The 16028-nt window shown below is 42.6% G+C and overlaps 2 protein-coding genes across 2 annotated transcripts; one reads left to right on the forward strand and one right to left on the reverse strand.

Annotated features, from left to right (window-relative positions):
- Positions 1 to 568: 568 nt before the first annotated feature.
- On the forward strand, positions 569 to 1256 carry LOC123444546 (photosystem II reaction center W protein, chloroplastic-like). Its single transcript, XM_045121305.1, has 2 exons — positions 569 to 741; positions 809 to 1256. Exons 1-2 carry the CDS (start codon positions 669 to 671, stop codon positions 1120 to 1122), a joined length of 387 nt encoding a protein of 128 aa, XP_044977240.1. The 5' UTR covers positions 569 to 668; the 3' UTR covers positions 1123 to 1256.
- Positions 1257 to 1363: 107 nt separating this feature from the next.
- LOC123444545 (alpha-mannosidase I MNS4) lies at positions 1364 to 9748 on the reverse strand. The gene is made up of 17 exons (XM_045121304.1): positions 9543 to 9748; positions 8158 to 8277; positions 7971 to 8063; positions 7335 to 7421; positions 6293 to 6383; positions 5727 to 5782; positions 5281 to 5353; positions 5060 to 5169; positions 4631 to 4681; positions 4320 to 4408; positions 3939 to 4020; positions 3743 to 3856; positions 3491 to 3570; positions 3112 to 3247; positions 2607 to 2677; positions 2286 to 2523; positions 1364 to 1990 (listed from the first exon to the last, which is right to left on the reverse strand). The coding sequence occupies exons 1-17, from the start codon at positions 9687 to 9689 to the stop codon at positions 1601 to 1603; spliced, it is 2028 nt and encodes a 675-aa protein (XP_044977239.1). The 5' UTR covers positions 9690 to 9748; the 3' UTR covers positions 1364 to 1600.
- Positions 9749 to 16028: the final 6280 nt, after the last annotated feature.

Raw genomic sequence — 16028 nt, forward strand, 5'->3', positions numbered from 1 at the left:
ATGATTGCACCTTCACAAGCAAGCAGGCGCATATACAAGACTTACAATGCGCAATCACGAGAACCGTTGAGTTATGGAGACAAGCTGGAGCATTCTTCTTGGAGCACCCTTTCTGGGATCCTCCGTGAGGGATCGGCTCTACCCCCCCCCCCCCCCCCCCCTCTCTTTCTTTTTAAGTTTCTCTCTCTTTTTTCTCCTTGGTCCTAGGATCGTATCCCCCGCCTTTCTGTAACCGCCTTCCTACCTGCTAAGTTCTAATATATGCCAGCATTCCAAGCTGGATCTTTCAAAAAAAAAATATGCTGATTAATTAATCAATCACTGCACACAAAAAATCCTACAACATGCGAGTTCTCCTCCTGAAGAACCAGCACCACTCAGCTAAACTAGAGTCGCTGTGCAGACGTCCACTTATTTCCATGGGAGAATCTGCGGGTCCACGCGGCAAGCTCTGATTGGCCACGACAGGATAGCCAATCTCCCGCCTCACCCAATCCTGGTGGTGCCAAGCGATCCGCGGCCTCGCTCGTTGTCGATATTTTTCACGCGTCGCCTTATTATTGAGGAAACACCCTGCGGACCAGCACACGCTAGCCTAGCCAAGCAAGACCCGAGCAAGCCACACTCTCCAGCACCAGCAGCGGCCGGCGGCAAGCACAGCGACCAAAATGGCCACCATCAGCGCCGCCGCGGCGACCACCGTCGTCGCCCGTGCCGCGATCGCCAGGCCGCAGGCCCTAGGTACGTAGCCGCCACGTGCCAACGTTGGCAACCCGGGCCTGAGCTGACATGTCGATGAACTGTGCAGGTCTGCCCCAGCTGAGGACGAGGGGCGAGAGGGTGAGGTGCAGCTACTCCAAGGAGGCGACCCCTGCCGCCGCCGCCCGTGGCGCCGGCGCGTCCCTGCTCGCCGCGGCGGGCGCGGTGACCGCGTCCGCGGGGCCGGCGCTCGCTCTGGTCGACGAGCGGATGTCGACGGAGGGCACCGGGCTCAGCCTGGGGCTGAGCAACAACCTGCTGGGGTGGATCCTCCTGGGCGTCTTCGGCCTCATCTGGTCGCTCTACACCGTCTACACCTCCGGCCTCGACGAGGACGAGGAGTCCGGCGGCCTCTCGCTCTAAGCTGCGTACACATTAGCTTCCCCCCGTCGCCTCATGTAATCCGCTCACGAGCATCGCCATGATCGGTGTAATGTAATTCCAGACATGGATATTTGTATCTAAGCGTTTCCATTCTGAGAGATGTTTCGCCGTCAGATGGTTTGCTTGCCACCCTTGGACACTCTGCGTCTCGCGACTTGGATGAATAATAAAACAGTCAAGGAAAATTTCACGCACGCACGCAAGCACAGATAGGTCCGAGTTCTCAGTAAAATTGCTCATCTGTGATACTGTAGTATGTTGCATTTCGGCCATGTAGTTCCTTTGCTTCTGGTGTACATAACTTTACATCAGCTATTTGATCAAAACCATATCGTTAAACATATATCTGACAGCTACGAAAGAATATTACTTTCAGATCTACAACAAAATCGGTCAATGAATGTCGATTCATAAGGTGCTCCAAGTTAGGTGGGAAAATTGGTGCCTACTCCATTGGTCAGCTGGTACCATCTTCAATATGAATGTCCTGAGACGCAACCTCTTCAGCAGCAGTAACTTCTATCTGTTCAGAGATGCCTAAGGTGGTGTCCTCAGCAAGGTTTTCGGTGCTCCCTTCGGACGAGCCACTAACTTCTACCGGCTCAGAGTCGCCAGTTACCACAATATTTTCAAGGTATTGAGTTCTTGACCCGGTTTCCAAAGGCTCATCGGGTGGGCTTGTGGCTGGATGAGAGATCAATATCACAGAACTTGATTGAATCTGGACACTGGATTGGTCCGTGTAAGATTCATCGGGGTTCTCATGACTTCTGGAATTCTGCTCTACCGTGTTGTCATGGTACGATATGCCAAGTTTCTGTGCATGACTCAATCCTGGACAAACTCCCTAGCAAATAGATATACTGTGGTTAGAAAAAAAAAAATCAAACCAATGTCGATATTAGATCATCGAAGTGACGAAACATCTTACAAGATCCTCTTGGTAAGTGTGGTATTCATGTAGAATAGCAGAAGTACCATAATAAACCATAAAATAAGGTCATTCATCTTTAGTTATTTATAAATAGCCAATATGTTACTTATAAAATAAGGTCATAAAATAAGGTCATTCATCTTTAGTTATCTTTCCGTAACAGAGAAGGTGCCCAAGAAAAGTTAATCACAAATGCAGTAGAGCATACCTTGATGTAACCTCTTGTTGTAGACAAAACATTGGACAATGAATTTTGACTGGAAACAGTCTGTCTTTCATCAAAATGGGTGCAGTTAACACTTGGATGTTTACTGGAACCATCAGCGCTGATGTAGCCACGGTCTGTACTGTTATTACAGAATGCTTCAGAATAGAGGCAATGCTCATCTACCAAGGATATTTCGGGAGTAGCAGGTAACAAATGGCCTTCTGTGCTGAATATGTATCTGCAGCGTCAACAATACATGGTAAGTTGGAATATGTACATCTGAATAAGCAACTGAACTCAATAACTCCATGGAGTACTTACTTATAAGGCCCATTTTCAACAATGTTATCAGGGCCTACAGCTAAATCAAAAAGAAGCCAGAGATATTTTACCTGCAATGTGTTAGTAGTTAGCTTTAACTGGTACAGACATGAAATGACTGTTTTTGAATTCATGACAAACATTCATACATACTATTCTTCGGGAGAAGGGCGCGAGGAAATATAGCATGCACATAAATTTAGCAGCCACAAAATAAATGATAATATTTCATAATTCGCCAGACCTATTCATAAATGTTAGGGTGTAGAGAAGAGATTGTTTTAAAAAATTATGGTTTACTCTCGTGTTAGTAGACTAAGATACCCTATTTGGTAAATGATTAATGTTTGAAACTGGTGTACTAAGTAGTTACCCATACGCATGCTAATGTCATTTGTAACAATCAGGACTAGGAGATGTGTGGCGCTTGTCCACGAAAAAAATCATGCCAGCATTTCATCAGCAAAGAATATATTGCATTTTTTAATTATATAAAATTACTTGCCGTTTCTGCAAGGAAAAAACTCTCCATGTGGTCATCCTGCTTGTGGGTTTCCACATCTGATATGTGGCAGTAGCCACAAGGACATTTAGCAGCATATTGAAGGCTTGCTAGTATATCCCTTCCAACATCAAGGTACCTGCAATTTTTAATGGTAATGGTGTTATATTTTCGAAATTATAACTAAAAACCAACCGGTTCTCATTAATATTAGCGAAGGTGAACACTTGTTTTGTCCACATCAGCATCACATAAAAGAATCATACATGAAAAGCTTCACTCAAGTCTCATGTTCCTTTAAGTGGTAAGAGCAATTGAATCTAAAAGATTGGTCTGTTTAGTGTTTACACAAGAACAAATTATATCTTGGAAAGAAACACACCTAAAATCTCTGGTAGCCTTGAATAGCCAATATGTGCTTTCAATCAACTCAGGCCGCAGCGGGTAGCTCCGTTGTCCATTCTATGAAACATTGAAACATATGACATGGTGAGTATAAGAAAATGGCAAATACTCTCATTTCATACAGTTTTGCTAGGACCATATTAGACTTGCGGTGGTATCCGGCCAGAAGATTTGAGGACCAAAAATGTATTAACCCATAACGTATAAAATTTATTGGTTATTCCATTACCTGAACAGTAGATGTAGCGAGATTAAACCCTTCTGGAGTGAACCCATATTTTTTCCAGACGCTAAAGAAGGCAGCATGTGTTCGAATGGCAGGATCGACATCTCCAGCTAAAACCTTAAATCTAAGTAGCATAAGCAATTATCTAAAATATGTGCTGCAGAGCTGGTATGTGTTGTGATATATGAAGAACCCAAACCTGAAGTCCTGGCCAGAATGCCTGCAGACTATTGAATAGTGGCCAAACAGTAGCACCAGAATTCATATTTACCTCAATATACCTAATATGGAATTTTGAAAATTACACATAAATTCAACAGGAAGCAGCTGAAAAACTTACAACAGCATGAAAAGTGAAAACGTAAACTATCTGACCGTATATTCTGAGCAAAAAAAACATGATTGAACTTATGTAGCTGTACGTTAAAGTTTCATGTTATAGAGATCACATTCCAACTTTGACCTTTAAAAAATACAACCTTGCAAAATAGCCAAAATATCCTCAAACAATGCATGATACTGGAACTTAACAACGTTGAATACAATTTCTACTAGGGAGCAAAAATAATAGCATTTTTACCAAGGATCATGGTGGAGGTAGTGCATGGCAGCCTTGTAAGCCTCTTCAAATACATACAAGTATTCTTCATCTCCGAACAATAAATATGCCTATTGATACAAAATAATAACTGTTAAAATCCATGGTAGGGAGATCAAGAAATAGATTAAGATAGAACAAATTAGATGATGAGCAGGGTTTTGTCAAGCTATAGGATAAACATGTATCAAGGATTATTCAAACATATCTGGCACGCCTATCTTATTGCATGATTGTATAATACTTTTTCCAAAAACAAATATCTATGTCCTATGATTTGGAGTTTTGGATACCTTCAGAAGATATTCGTAGAATGAGTCGATGCTTGTGCCGATTCCTGCATCCTGCATGATGGTAATGATGAATCATCTTCAGAAACTAATAATGCAAAGGAAAAAATTGAAAGCACGTTTTTGAAAGATTTTTGTATCATGAAACATCAATTATGTTGGTATTGTTAGCACGGGCCCCAAACAAGCAAAAGCGACGATACAACGCAGAAAAAACATCTTTCTACTCCACTGGCATGACCAGTCGTATCGATTTAATAAATAGACCTAGTGAGTAGCATGGGACATGGTATTTATCCCAGACAGTGGTTCATGCCTACACAAATGCCATGAGCTAGCTTCTTGTCTACCAAAGAGTCAAACGGCAAGAGAGTGCAGAAAAAATTACATGTGGTGGTTCAAAAAATATCATATGAGGACAAAGATTAATACCTTTTGTGTCCATTCACCAGTGAAGACATTTATATGGGCTCCAACAAGGTTGAGTTTTGACCTGCGTGCCCATATCCCACGCACTGAATTTTTGGTAACTTGCTCAAAAACTGCAATAGGAGGAGTACCAAATTTAACAAACAATGATATAATGCACTAACAATACGAGAGCGATACTGCAACATCAAAGCGCAACACTGATTCATATTGCCAATACTGACCAGTGTTATTAGTCAACCGACTCAAGACACCGAACTCCAATGTCAAAGTGCCACCACCAGCCGTCGATGTTATCTGGAGTAACATCCAGATGTCAACAGCGAATTTAATGTATGTTCATGTCCACTTGATAGCCAGGTAACTTGCTCGCGCTAGTTACAACTTACAAGCATGAATACGAGGTTTAAGCAGGACATATGTGATGGTATTTATTGTAAAAAAAAAATACATGAGTAAAGGAAGTTTAAAGGTGATATAGAGGATTATATGACAAGTCAGGTAATATGTTTAATGTTTACAAAATCAGTAGAATAACCATTTCAGAAATACGAAAGCAAAATGCATAAGCATTTTGGAACTCTCAGCAAATCTCAACATTATCGATAATTAACATGTTTCTCTTTGCAAAAATTTACAGCCAACAAAAGGGAAGAGGAAAGAAGCTTGCCTTGCTTTCATCATCATCGACTCCATACAGTAAATTAACAGATCCAAATGGAATACCTACAAGAAAAATTGCACTAATTAGGCATATGAAATCAGAACACTAGAAGAACTAAGAAACTTGAAAAGCCTTTTTGTTCAATCCATTATGAACGAGTGACCGAGAGACGCAAGGGGAAATTTCTTATACCAAATCAAACCAATTTGGTCTACATTTCTACCTGTGGCCATCGAAAGTGGCATTAAACACCAGTGATGCGGTGAAACAGGTTCAACAACACTACAACAGGCAAACTCCAGTGGCAAATCCAGCATGTTGCAAAGACACATATAAGATAGTTTTCTTTTCATAAATTTGCGAAGTGTGTGCGCATGCTCACATTATGAGTCTGACTCCCATGCGTTTTCACATGTATGTGAGTATGTATTGCTAAAATGAACATGAATTTCCTTGTAAATAGGTCTAGTACCACCACCCTGGCCAGTGAAAAATAGTCCAATGTCTGATGTACTGATGGGATAAATAACATATTTCATTACAAAAAGATACAAATAGACAAAGTAGTGAACCTGTAGGAGTGTCAAATGCAGGTAATAACCTCTGGGCTAAGTCAGCGGCCAAATGAAGTAACTGATCATCATAAGACTCAATCTTCATACCCTGTCAATGAAAGTTAATACTGGAATACTTGAGCCATATCTGAGTCCAGTTTTCTTGCAAAATAAAATAAAATAGTAAAACTTCAGTCATTCAAACTGATGCGGATATGTATTGGTAGATAGTAGCACTTGAAGACATGCATGTGATGACAAAAAAAAGTTGTATGTATATTTTCTCCACGAGGCATGTTCCACACGCTGTCATGCTTCTTTGTGCTCCACCACGTAGAAATATGTATCCACTTATGGTCATACTTTTGTAGTTCGGACAGAGGAAGTTAAAGTGGAAGCATTATCTAACCTTGTTACATTTTTACTGGTTCTATGTCGTATTGACTCTGCACACTGGATAATTGAACAGATAAGGTGAACAGAGTTTACTATGATGAGGCGTTCTTTGGTCACTTTCTCCTCCTTTCACAGTGAATTATTTTTCTTTTTAATGAAAACATTTCCTTTATTACATGTGGGTGATTTTAGTGAAACGTGTCAAACTAAACAAAAATCTGACACATGGCCACACCTACTGCTTAATGCATCACATTCAGCCATTGTAATATTATAAAATAATATCAACCAAAAACAGAAGTGCTGGAATTAGGATACAAATGGTCTGGAGGGACTAATATCAAAATATTCCGCATGGTTATTCCAAGTAATAAGTTACACTGTTACAGTGTGGTGTCAATAGTAGGCATACATATTATCAATATGGTCTTGCAAATTTCAGTTCAAAAAATGGTCTTACATTAGTACCTTTGTTTTGCACCACGGCTGCTGCTGCAGTCAGATTTTTTATGCTGTACTTAAGTACATATTATAGATTTATAGTTTATATTTATCAGCGTATACTTTTCATGTCATACTAAAAGTGATGTTATCAGGAAAATAGGAAATAGGTAAAAACATATAACAGTCATAGCACAGATGAGATAGGATTGAGCAGACATACAGTGGCATAGTCACTGGCAATCAAGTGAGCTGATAACAGACCGCCAAGGATACGTATATTGGTCTCGAAAACTGAGACAGTTTTGTTCTGCATGCACAAAGGAAACATGATTACTCAAATGGCATGAATTCTAAACAACAATCAACGGCTAATGAACAGACACATAAATGCTGTAAGGAAGAAACATTCTGATTTGTACACGCTAAATTGAGACGAGAAAACAAGTACACTGAGTAGAAGTAGAACAATCAAATATAACGAATTAACGGGGCACCAACATAATAGATATGGTATGTTTTTCATAATCAAACTGCAATGCCCCCAAAAAGGGCATGCTACTTCACAGCACACTGATATGTTTAACATAATAAGATGCAAGGCCCCAAAAAGGGTATTGCTACTTCATGTCATCATTTGCGAAGTAGATCAACAAATTCATTGAGATACTAATTTAATCAGCAAGCAGTTGATCATTTTGCTGCCCAGCAGAAATTAAGATATGAGAGTTCATTTTCTTTGCTATTTATTGGACGCATATTCTTAACTCAGAAACTAACATGTAAAGAATAAACTGCATTTAGTTACATCTGTAATTAGTGAAACCAGATTCACTAAATGTCACTCATGTTTACTTACGATATCAAAGCGGACGTTCTTACCAACCCACTCCACACCAGCAGCAAATCTCTCCTTATCACCTAGTAAAGCCAGAGTATCCAAAGAGTCGATCTGTTCAACAATGTTTGTTCGTGATTGATGACAATCCACTTAAGTAACAGGTGTTAGGAAAAACACATGAGGAACCAGTTTGTTAGTTTCTTACAAGAGTAAGTGCATAACCACCAAGGGAGTCTTCCCCTTGACAACTCAACGGTCGCAGTTCATCAAGTGGAAAAGCATGTTGCATGTACCCATCAAATGCATGATAAAACATATCTTTCACCTGCATAAAAACATATACTTCTGTCTGTTAGCATTTCAACAAATTTTAGGTCAAGACAGGGCAGTAAAAACTATTCTAGCTTGTTCTTATGCCATTTAGAGACTCTCGAGTTATTGCCACTATTGCCTTCCAAGGTAAGAAAGTATTACAAGCATGATTGGTTAACAAGTTAATATGTGATGTTATCTTGGTTGAGTACAGAGGAAGACACAAAGGATTCCTCTTGGATAAATCAGATAATTGAACTGGCCTAAGCTGCACCTGGTAAAAAACGAGCTATAATTTGATTATAACCTCATATCCTAACATCAAGAACATCACCAGAATGTGCCTCGCACAAGGCACAAAATATTCAGAACCTTACCCAGAAATGCTTCGTTACAAGATAAATTTAAAAAGGTTCAGAAAAAAAAAGTGAAGTCTTTTTCTCAAAACAGGGCAACCTCAAAAGCACCACAAAGTTGAGGCAACTTGAGGCCCGAAAATGATCTCGTCCAATAAAAATCCAACGGGTATGCTCATAAAAATGCCTTCGTAACTGGGGTATAGGGTGGAGGGACGATTGCTTCAAGTCCCAACTGGTACCACTATTTTTATTTTATTTTTGCGAGATAATTGGTACCACTGTTAACACGATCTTACAACTAATAACATGTGCCGGTGCGTTTCGGGAATGCCAAATCTAAAACTGAGCTGTGGCTGTAGTTGTTTTTTCACTCAAGTAAGCTTGAGTAGTACACATGCTCACAAGCACAATCGAACAATGATCCGGAGGGGGGGATATGAAACTTTCACCAAAGGTGTCAGCAATATTCATGAATCGAAGAAATGTGCCCTGACAGGAACACTAACAGTGCCTTTTGGCATCTCACATCAGGCATGAAAAGACCAAAAGTGGTGGTCGTATGATACAGCTCACAAATGTGGCCCCAAGTAGTGAACTCTTGGAAGTCAGTTCCTACATTCTCCTGGGATAAACAGTGGGTAAGACTGAAGCCAGGAATCTAACATTTTTTTCCAGGAATAAACCGCGGGTTCGGCAAAAGCCATGAATCTAAAAATTTAACTAGCCAAACCAAGCAAGCTGATCAGTCCGGGGAGCCTAGCTCCAGATTGCAAAACCAGCTTGCAACCGAACTGAAGCAAACGATACCATTCGGGAAAGCCGAACTGTAATGGAACCATGGAACTAGGCAACTAGCTACTAAGCTACGACAGGCTGCGGCTAGGAGTGGCGGATCTGAGGCAGGGACGGGGCGGGCTACCTCGTCGCGTAGCCGGAGCGCCTCGGTAGGCGTGACGCCGTCTGCGACGGCGGCGCCGGGGAGCAGGGCGACCGCGAGGAGGGCGGCGGAGAGGCAGAGGAGGGGGGAGCCCCGGCCTTGGCTCCGCAGCCGCATCGGCTGCATCATGTTCGGGTTTGGGGACGGGCCCGAGAGACGAGGGGGAGCCCGGGAGGAGGGAGATAGGACTGCCAGGACAGGACACTCCGTCTCCAGGATACAAACACGACTCGAGGAGACGTGTTCTGAAAAAAAAAACATACTAATAAATACAACTACTCTAAATATAAGTATTTTAAAAGATTTCATTTTAATATGAACTACTCCCTCCGTCCCAAAATAATTGTCTCAAATTTAATATAACTCCGTAGTAGAGCTAGTACAAAGTTGAGACACTTATTTTAAGACAGAACGAGTATATATGAAGCAAGATGAATAAATTTATACTCTAAATTAAATCTAGATACATTTATATGTAATCTTTAGAAAAATCTCTAGAAAAAACTTATATTTATGAATGGAGTGAGTAGTAAGTGCGAGGGTGCAATGTATGTGATATTTGACATAATATTAATTACATATTGATAGAGTTACAGGTATTTTCGAACAGAGAAAGTACTGGATAAAATATTAATTGTAATTAGATGTGATCAGTGTTGGCTTGAAAGGCCCACATTGGTGTACTATATGGGTGTGTTTCGTTATGACCGTCGCCCTAAGCAATGAAGGACCTACATACTCTCGTGTTGCTGGTAAGTTAGGAAGTGTGAAACACCGCAATGCTTATGTTGGAGAATGCATCCCCGCGATTTCAACCAAATCTAAAGAGTAGGAGATAAGAATAAACCCACCTTTGATAAGAGAAGGATCAACAAATTTAGGGACACACTCGCTGAAGGCAAGCTCAAGGAGATACACTTGCACAACCGCCGCTTCATCTCGAGTAATGAGCGTCAGGACCCAATCTTGAGCAAGCTTGACTCCTTTTCATGTAACTCCGACTCAGACATCACCTTTGACAATCACATCCTCCATGCCCTTTCGTCTTCCCTTTCGGATCACTGTCTGCTTCTGTTGTCGCAAGATGTTGGTCCTAAGCGCCCTCGCAGCTTCCGTTTTGAAAATTTATGGCTTTCTATGCCCGAGTCGGCGCAGCTTCCGTTTTGAAAATTTATGGCTTTCTATGCCCGAGTTCCACCAAATTTTCCAACAAGCTTCGGATGTCCCTACTGAACACCTTGAGACTTGCCATGTCTTATTCCACAAGCTTCGCAAAAGAGCCTTCATGCTCAAATGTTGGAGCAAGAGGTTATTCTCCTCAGCCAAGATCCATCTTCACATGGCACTGCATATCATCCTTCACCTTGACACCCCTCAAGATAACAAACCTCTCTCGCCATAAGAGTCCAACTTGCGATCTAGACTGAAGAGGCGAGTTATCGGGTTGGCCCCCTGGTTCGAGTTAGAAAAAAGCAATGCGTCTGGGTGAAAATTTTGAATGAGGGCGACGCCAACACCAAGTTCTTCCACCTTCGAGTCAATGCGAGAAGAATAAAAAACTTCATCCACCGGCTAAAGGTTGGCCATGGTTGGGTTACCTCACACGAAGGAAAAATGAAGGCGACAGAAGACCATTTCAAGAAGATCTTTCACAAAGCACAAAAAGGACAAAGTATTTCAACTGGTATGCACTAGACCTCGAGGGTGTGGATCTTTCCATCCTCGGCAATACTCTGAATGAGAACGAGGTTCTTGCTGCCATCTCTCAGTTACCTGTGGACAAGGCCCCCGGGCCCAACGGATTCACTGGTGCCTTTTTCAAGTCATCGTGCTGGGATATTATCAAAGTGGATGTGATGAAGGCAATCCAATCCTTTTTCAAATTTGCAGGCGTCCAACCTGCACCGGCTCAACTCGGCGAATATAGTGTATTCGTGTTGCTTCCTAAGAAGGACGGTGCAGAAGATATAGCGGATTTTCGCCCTATCAGCTTGATCCACACCTTTGCAAAAACTAGCACAATGCACGTGCATTGCTACGAAACTATAAAATACGAGGAGTTAGGTTACTGGCTTAGGAAATTGTCAAAATACGGTGGCGCCATGCGGAATTTGTTCGCGGCCCACTATTAAAAAGAACAAAAATACCACAAAAGATCACGCGACAGGCATTGGAGAATCTGAAGTGACTATCGGTGTCAAAACCGGCAGATATCGAGTAGGGGGTCCCGAACTGTGGACCTTAGATCGATGGGTTGTAGGAAGAAAGGGGAGACAACAATTTACCCAGGTCCAGGCCCTCCTATGGAGGTAATACCCTACGTCATGCTTGATTGTATTGATGAAGATGATTACAGAGTAGATCTACCTTGAGGTCGTATATGCTAAACCCTAGATGATTCAGCCTCCCCTACACGGATAGGGGTCTCTAGTTTATATAGACACCAGGGATCCTAGGGTTTACAAGTTACCAACCATAATCGGGGGTGGGTGAGCCGACCTAGTCTTTGAAGTACACGTCAATCTTCGGAACATCCCTTCCAGAGTAGAGGTCATCATACGACTCGATCTTCAATAGCACGGCCCAACTCGATCTTCAATAGCATGGCCCAATGGGCCAACCCGGCATAGACTAGCGAGCCGCTCGAGGACCCCAGAATCCCGGACTCCCTCAGTAGCCCCCGAACTAGACTTCAACGCTAGTGTGTTCAGTCTTCGGCTGCCCCACATATCGATAGTAATCGGCTTGCAAGGTGAGTTCCCCTCATGCTCAGCTAACTCTGATTCGACTGCTCCAGTAACCTGCTGATACGTCCCAAACGTATCTATATTTTTTGCTTGTTCCATAATCTTTTGGGTGACATTGTTATATGTTTTGCTACACTTTTATACCATTTTACACATATTTGGACTAACCTACTAACTCAGTTCATCCAATGCCAGTTTCTGTCTGCTGATGTCTATTTTGCAGGGGATTTTACCCAATTTTCCGAAGCCCAAAAAATTCCAGCAAAAAAATATATAAAAAAATCAGCGAAACAGAAGCTTCTGGATCACCGAAGATGGGCCAGAGGGGGCCAGGGGCCTCCCAGGCGACCTGCTAACGCGGCCAGACCCTAGGCCGCGCCAGGAGGTCGCCTGGGTGGGTCCCACCTCCTCCGGTGCCCTCCTTTGGCCTATATTTAGAGTCCCGAGAAGAAACCCTTCGACGACTTCCAGAATCGCGACGTTCTCCATCGTTCCGCCGCCGCAGCGCTTCCGAGATCGGGAGCGTCAGGAGACCTCTTCCCGACACCCTGTCGGAGGGAGGATTGACCTCCGGGAGCTTCTCCACCGCCATGGACGCTTCCTGGACGTGTCGTGAGTAGTCCTCCTTGGACCATGAGTCCATGACCAGTAGCTATGTGATGTCTTCCCTCCAATCTTGTGCTCCAATGGTTAGTCCTTGTGAGCTCCCCTACATGATCAAGGCATCTATGTAATTCTCTTGCTATTGCTATGCTCGGTTTGTTGGGATCCGATGGATTATAAGATTATGTTCAGATTGTTATGAGTTATATATTTGATTATCCTTTTATATTATGTTCCTTAGTGATTCATGCATGTTCTCCGTTGCTATTTATTGCTTTGGCCGAGTAATTGATTGTAACTCCAAGAGGGAGTGTTATGCATGATTGTGGGTTCATGCCCCTCGATGTCTAGCTTGAGTGACAGAAACATGAGACTAGGGGATGTGTTGTTGCCACCAGGGAGAAAACAACGGTGCTTGTGACCACGGTTGCAAGGATTGTTTACCTTACGCATAGTTCGTTAATGCAGTTGTCCGTTGCTTTGAGTTTACACTTTGGGTGGGGCTCGCAACTTAATACCGGCGAGATGTTCTCGATAGATATCTCAAGGTGGATGATTAGTAAGTAGATGCTAATGAATAAACGGTCTACTTGTCTTGGCGTACTGCCCATTACTATTGAACCTCTAACTATCAAGTAGCATAATTAGCATTGAGGTGCGTTCATAATTCTGTCAATTGCGCAACTGTGATTTGTTTACCCAAGCATAGTTGTTTATCGTCTTTTGGGAGAGATACATCACTAGTGAACATCATGTGAGTCCGGTCCATATCACCATCATTTTTTACACCTCTATCATTTACCGTTTTCATTTACTTTTCCGTTGCTATCATTATTACTTTTCCGCTTGTGTTTTGATCCTTTGCAAACTACAAGGCAGGAGAGATTGACCACCTCTCTATACTCGTTGGGAGAAAATTTATTTGTTGCGTGTGCAGGTCCACGTCTTCTGCTAGCGTCAGGGTGGAAGACACCTACTTGTTGATTCTAGGAGTCCTACTAGTTCGATAAACCTTACAGTTCCAGTGTGAGGGAAAACTTGTTGCCGACTACATCTCAACCTTCCACTTGGGGTAACCAACGGTATGCGAAAAGTATATGCATCATCTTGTCATCACATGCATGTCTTTAAAACTAGTATCATTTTTAGCAAAGGCATTTTAAAAGCCCACGTATGAATAGTCCCTCAATTGGCAGGTTTTTCTGATGAAAGGTCAGCTTGAACCGTGGCTCGAGGCAACTTTTCAGGAGGCGCGTGATACGTCTCCAACGTATCTATAATTTTTGATGGTTTCATGCTATTATCTTGTCAAACTTTGGATGTTTTGTATGTCTTTTATATCTTTTTGGGACTAACTTATTAACTCAGTGCCAAGTGCCATTTCCTGTTTTTTCCGTGTTTTTGACACTTTTGAGAGGAGGATTTTAAACAAAGTCCAAACGGAATAAAACTTCCGAAAAGATTTTTTCCAAAACAGAAGACGATCGGGAGACTTGAGAACCAAGGCAGAGGGTCACCAGGGACCCCACAAGCCCCCTAGCTGCGGCCAGGGGGCCCGCGCCTCCCAGGCTTGTGGGCTCCCTGGGCCTCCTCTTCCCTAGGTCTTTCGCCTATATATTCCCTAAAATCCCAGAAAAAATCAGGAGATCCACGAAAATACTTTTCCGCCGCGCAAGCTTCTGTCTCCACAAGATCCCATCTGGGGCACGTTCTGGTGCCCTGCCGGAAGGGGGATTCGGATACGGAGGGCTTCTTCATCAACACCATGACCTCTCCGATGATGCGTGAGTAGTTCACCATAGACCTACGGGTCCATAGCTAGTAGCTAGATGGCTTCTTCTCTCTCTTGGATCTTCAATACAAAGTTCTCCATGATCTTCATGGAGATCTATCCGATGTAATCTTCTTTTGCGGTGTGTTTGTCGAGATCCGATGAATTGTGGATTTATGATCAGATTATCTATGAATCTTATTTGAGTTTCTTTTGATATCTTATATGCATGATTTCATATCCTTGTAATTCTCTTCGAGTTGTGGGTTTTGTTTGGCCAGCTTGATCTATGATTCTTGCAATGGGAGAAGTGCTTGGTTTTGGGTTCATACCGTGCGGTGACCTCACCCAGTGGCAGAAGGGGTAGCGAGGCACGCATCGTGTTGTTGCCATCAAGGGTAAAAGATGGGGTTTTCATCATTGGTTTGAGTTTATCCCTCTATATCATGTCATCTTTCTTAAGGCGTTACTCTGTTCGTCATGAACTCAATACACTAGATGCATGCTAGATAGCGGTCGATGTGTGGAGTAATAGTAGTAGATGCACAAAGTATCGGTTTACTTGTCTCGGACGTGACGCCTATATGTATGATCATTGCCTTAGATATCGTCATGACTTTGCGCGGTTCTATCAATTGCTCGGCAGTAATTTGTTCACCCACCGTAATACTTGCTATTTTGAGAGAAGCCTCTAGTGAACACTATGGCCCCCGGGTCTACTTCACACCATATTTTCAGCCCTACACTTTTACTTCGTTGCACTTTCCGCCTTCAGATCTCACTTTGCAATCAATCTTGAAGGGACTGACAACCCCTTTATAGCGTTGGGTGCAAGCTCTTTTGTGTTTGCGCAGGTACTCTGGACTTGACATGATTCTCCTACTGGATTGATACCTTGGTTCTCAAACTGAGGGAAATACTTACCGCTCCTGTGCTGCATCACCCTTTCCTCTTCAAGGGAAAAACCAACGCAAGCCAAGTCACCGTCAACGTGCCAATTTTGGCGTTGTTGTCTGTTGCCGTAGCAGAAGATTTTCTGGCGCCGTTGCTGGGGAGTATCAAGTCAAGAATAGTCTTCCTTCAATGTGTCAATTTCTGGCACCGGGGACTATTCTAAGTGAAGCTTATCCAAGTAACCGTCGTAAACTCATCTCTTGCATTTACTTTTTTGCCTCTCGTTTTCCTCTCCCCCACTTCTGAAAAACAAAAATTTACAAAAATATTTGCCTTTTTCGTTTGCCTTTCCTTTGCTTGTGTGCTATGTGCCCTCAATATGATTGCATCTTCGCTTGCTGAAAATCCATCGATATGGATCCTCATCCACTTGCTAATCTCTTTAAGAGATCC

The sequence above is a fragment of the Hordeum vulgare genome, chromosome 3H (genome assembly GCF_904849725.1).
Source record: "Hordeum vulgare subsp. vulgare chromosome 3H, MorexV3_pseudomolecules_assembly, whole genome shotgun sequence".
In the NCBI taxonomy this organism is placed as follows: domain Eukaryota; kingdom Viridiplantae; phylum Streptophyta; class Magnoliopsida; order Poales; family Poaceae; genus Hordeum; species Hordeum vulgare.

Bases quoted from the DNA above. Each gene is read 5' to 3' on its own strand.
- LOC123444546 (XM_045121305.1), top strand. From the start codon at position 669: ATGGCCACCATCAGCGCCGCCGCGGCGACCACCGTCGTCGCCCGTGCC. The intron at 742-808 runs GTACGTAGCCGC...TGAACTGTGCAG, and splicing joins CGCCAGGCCGCAGGCCCTAG to GTCTGCCCCAGCTGAGGACG.
- LOC123444545 (XM_045121304.1), bottom strand. From the start codon at position 9,689: ATGATGCAGCCGATGCGGCTGCGGAGCCAAGGCCGGGGCTCCCCCCTC. The intron at 8,064-8,157 runs GTAAGAAACTAA...ATTGTTGAACAG, and splicing joins GTGGTTATGCACTTACTCTT to ATCGACTCTTTGGATACTCT. The intron at 7,422-7,970 runs GTAAGTAAACAT...TTGTGCATGCAG, and splicing joins AGAACGTCCGCTTTGATATC to AACAAAACTGTCTCAGTTTT.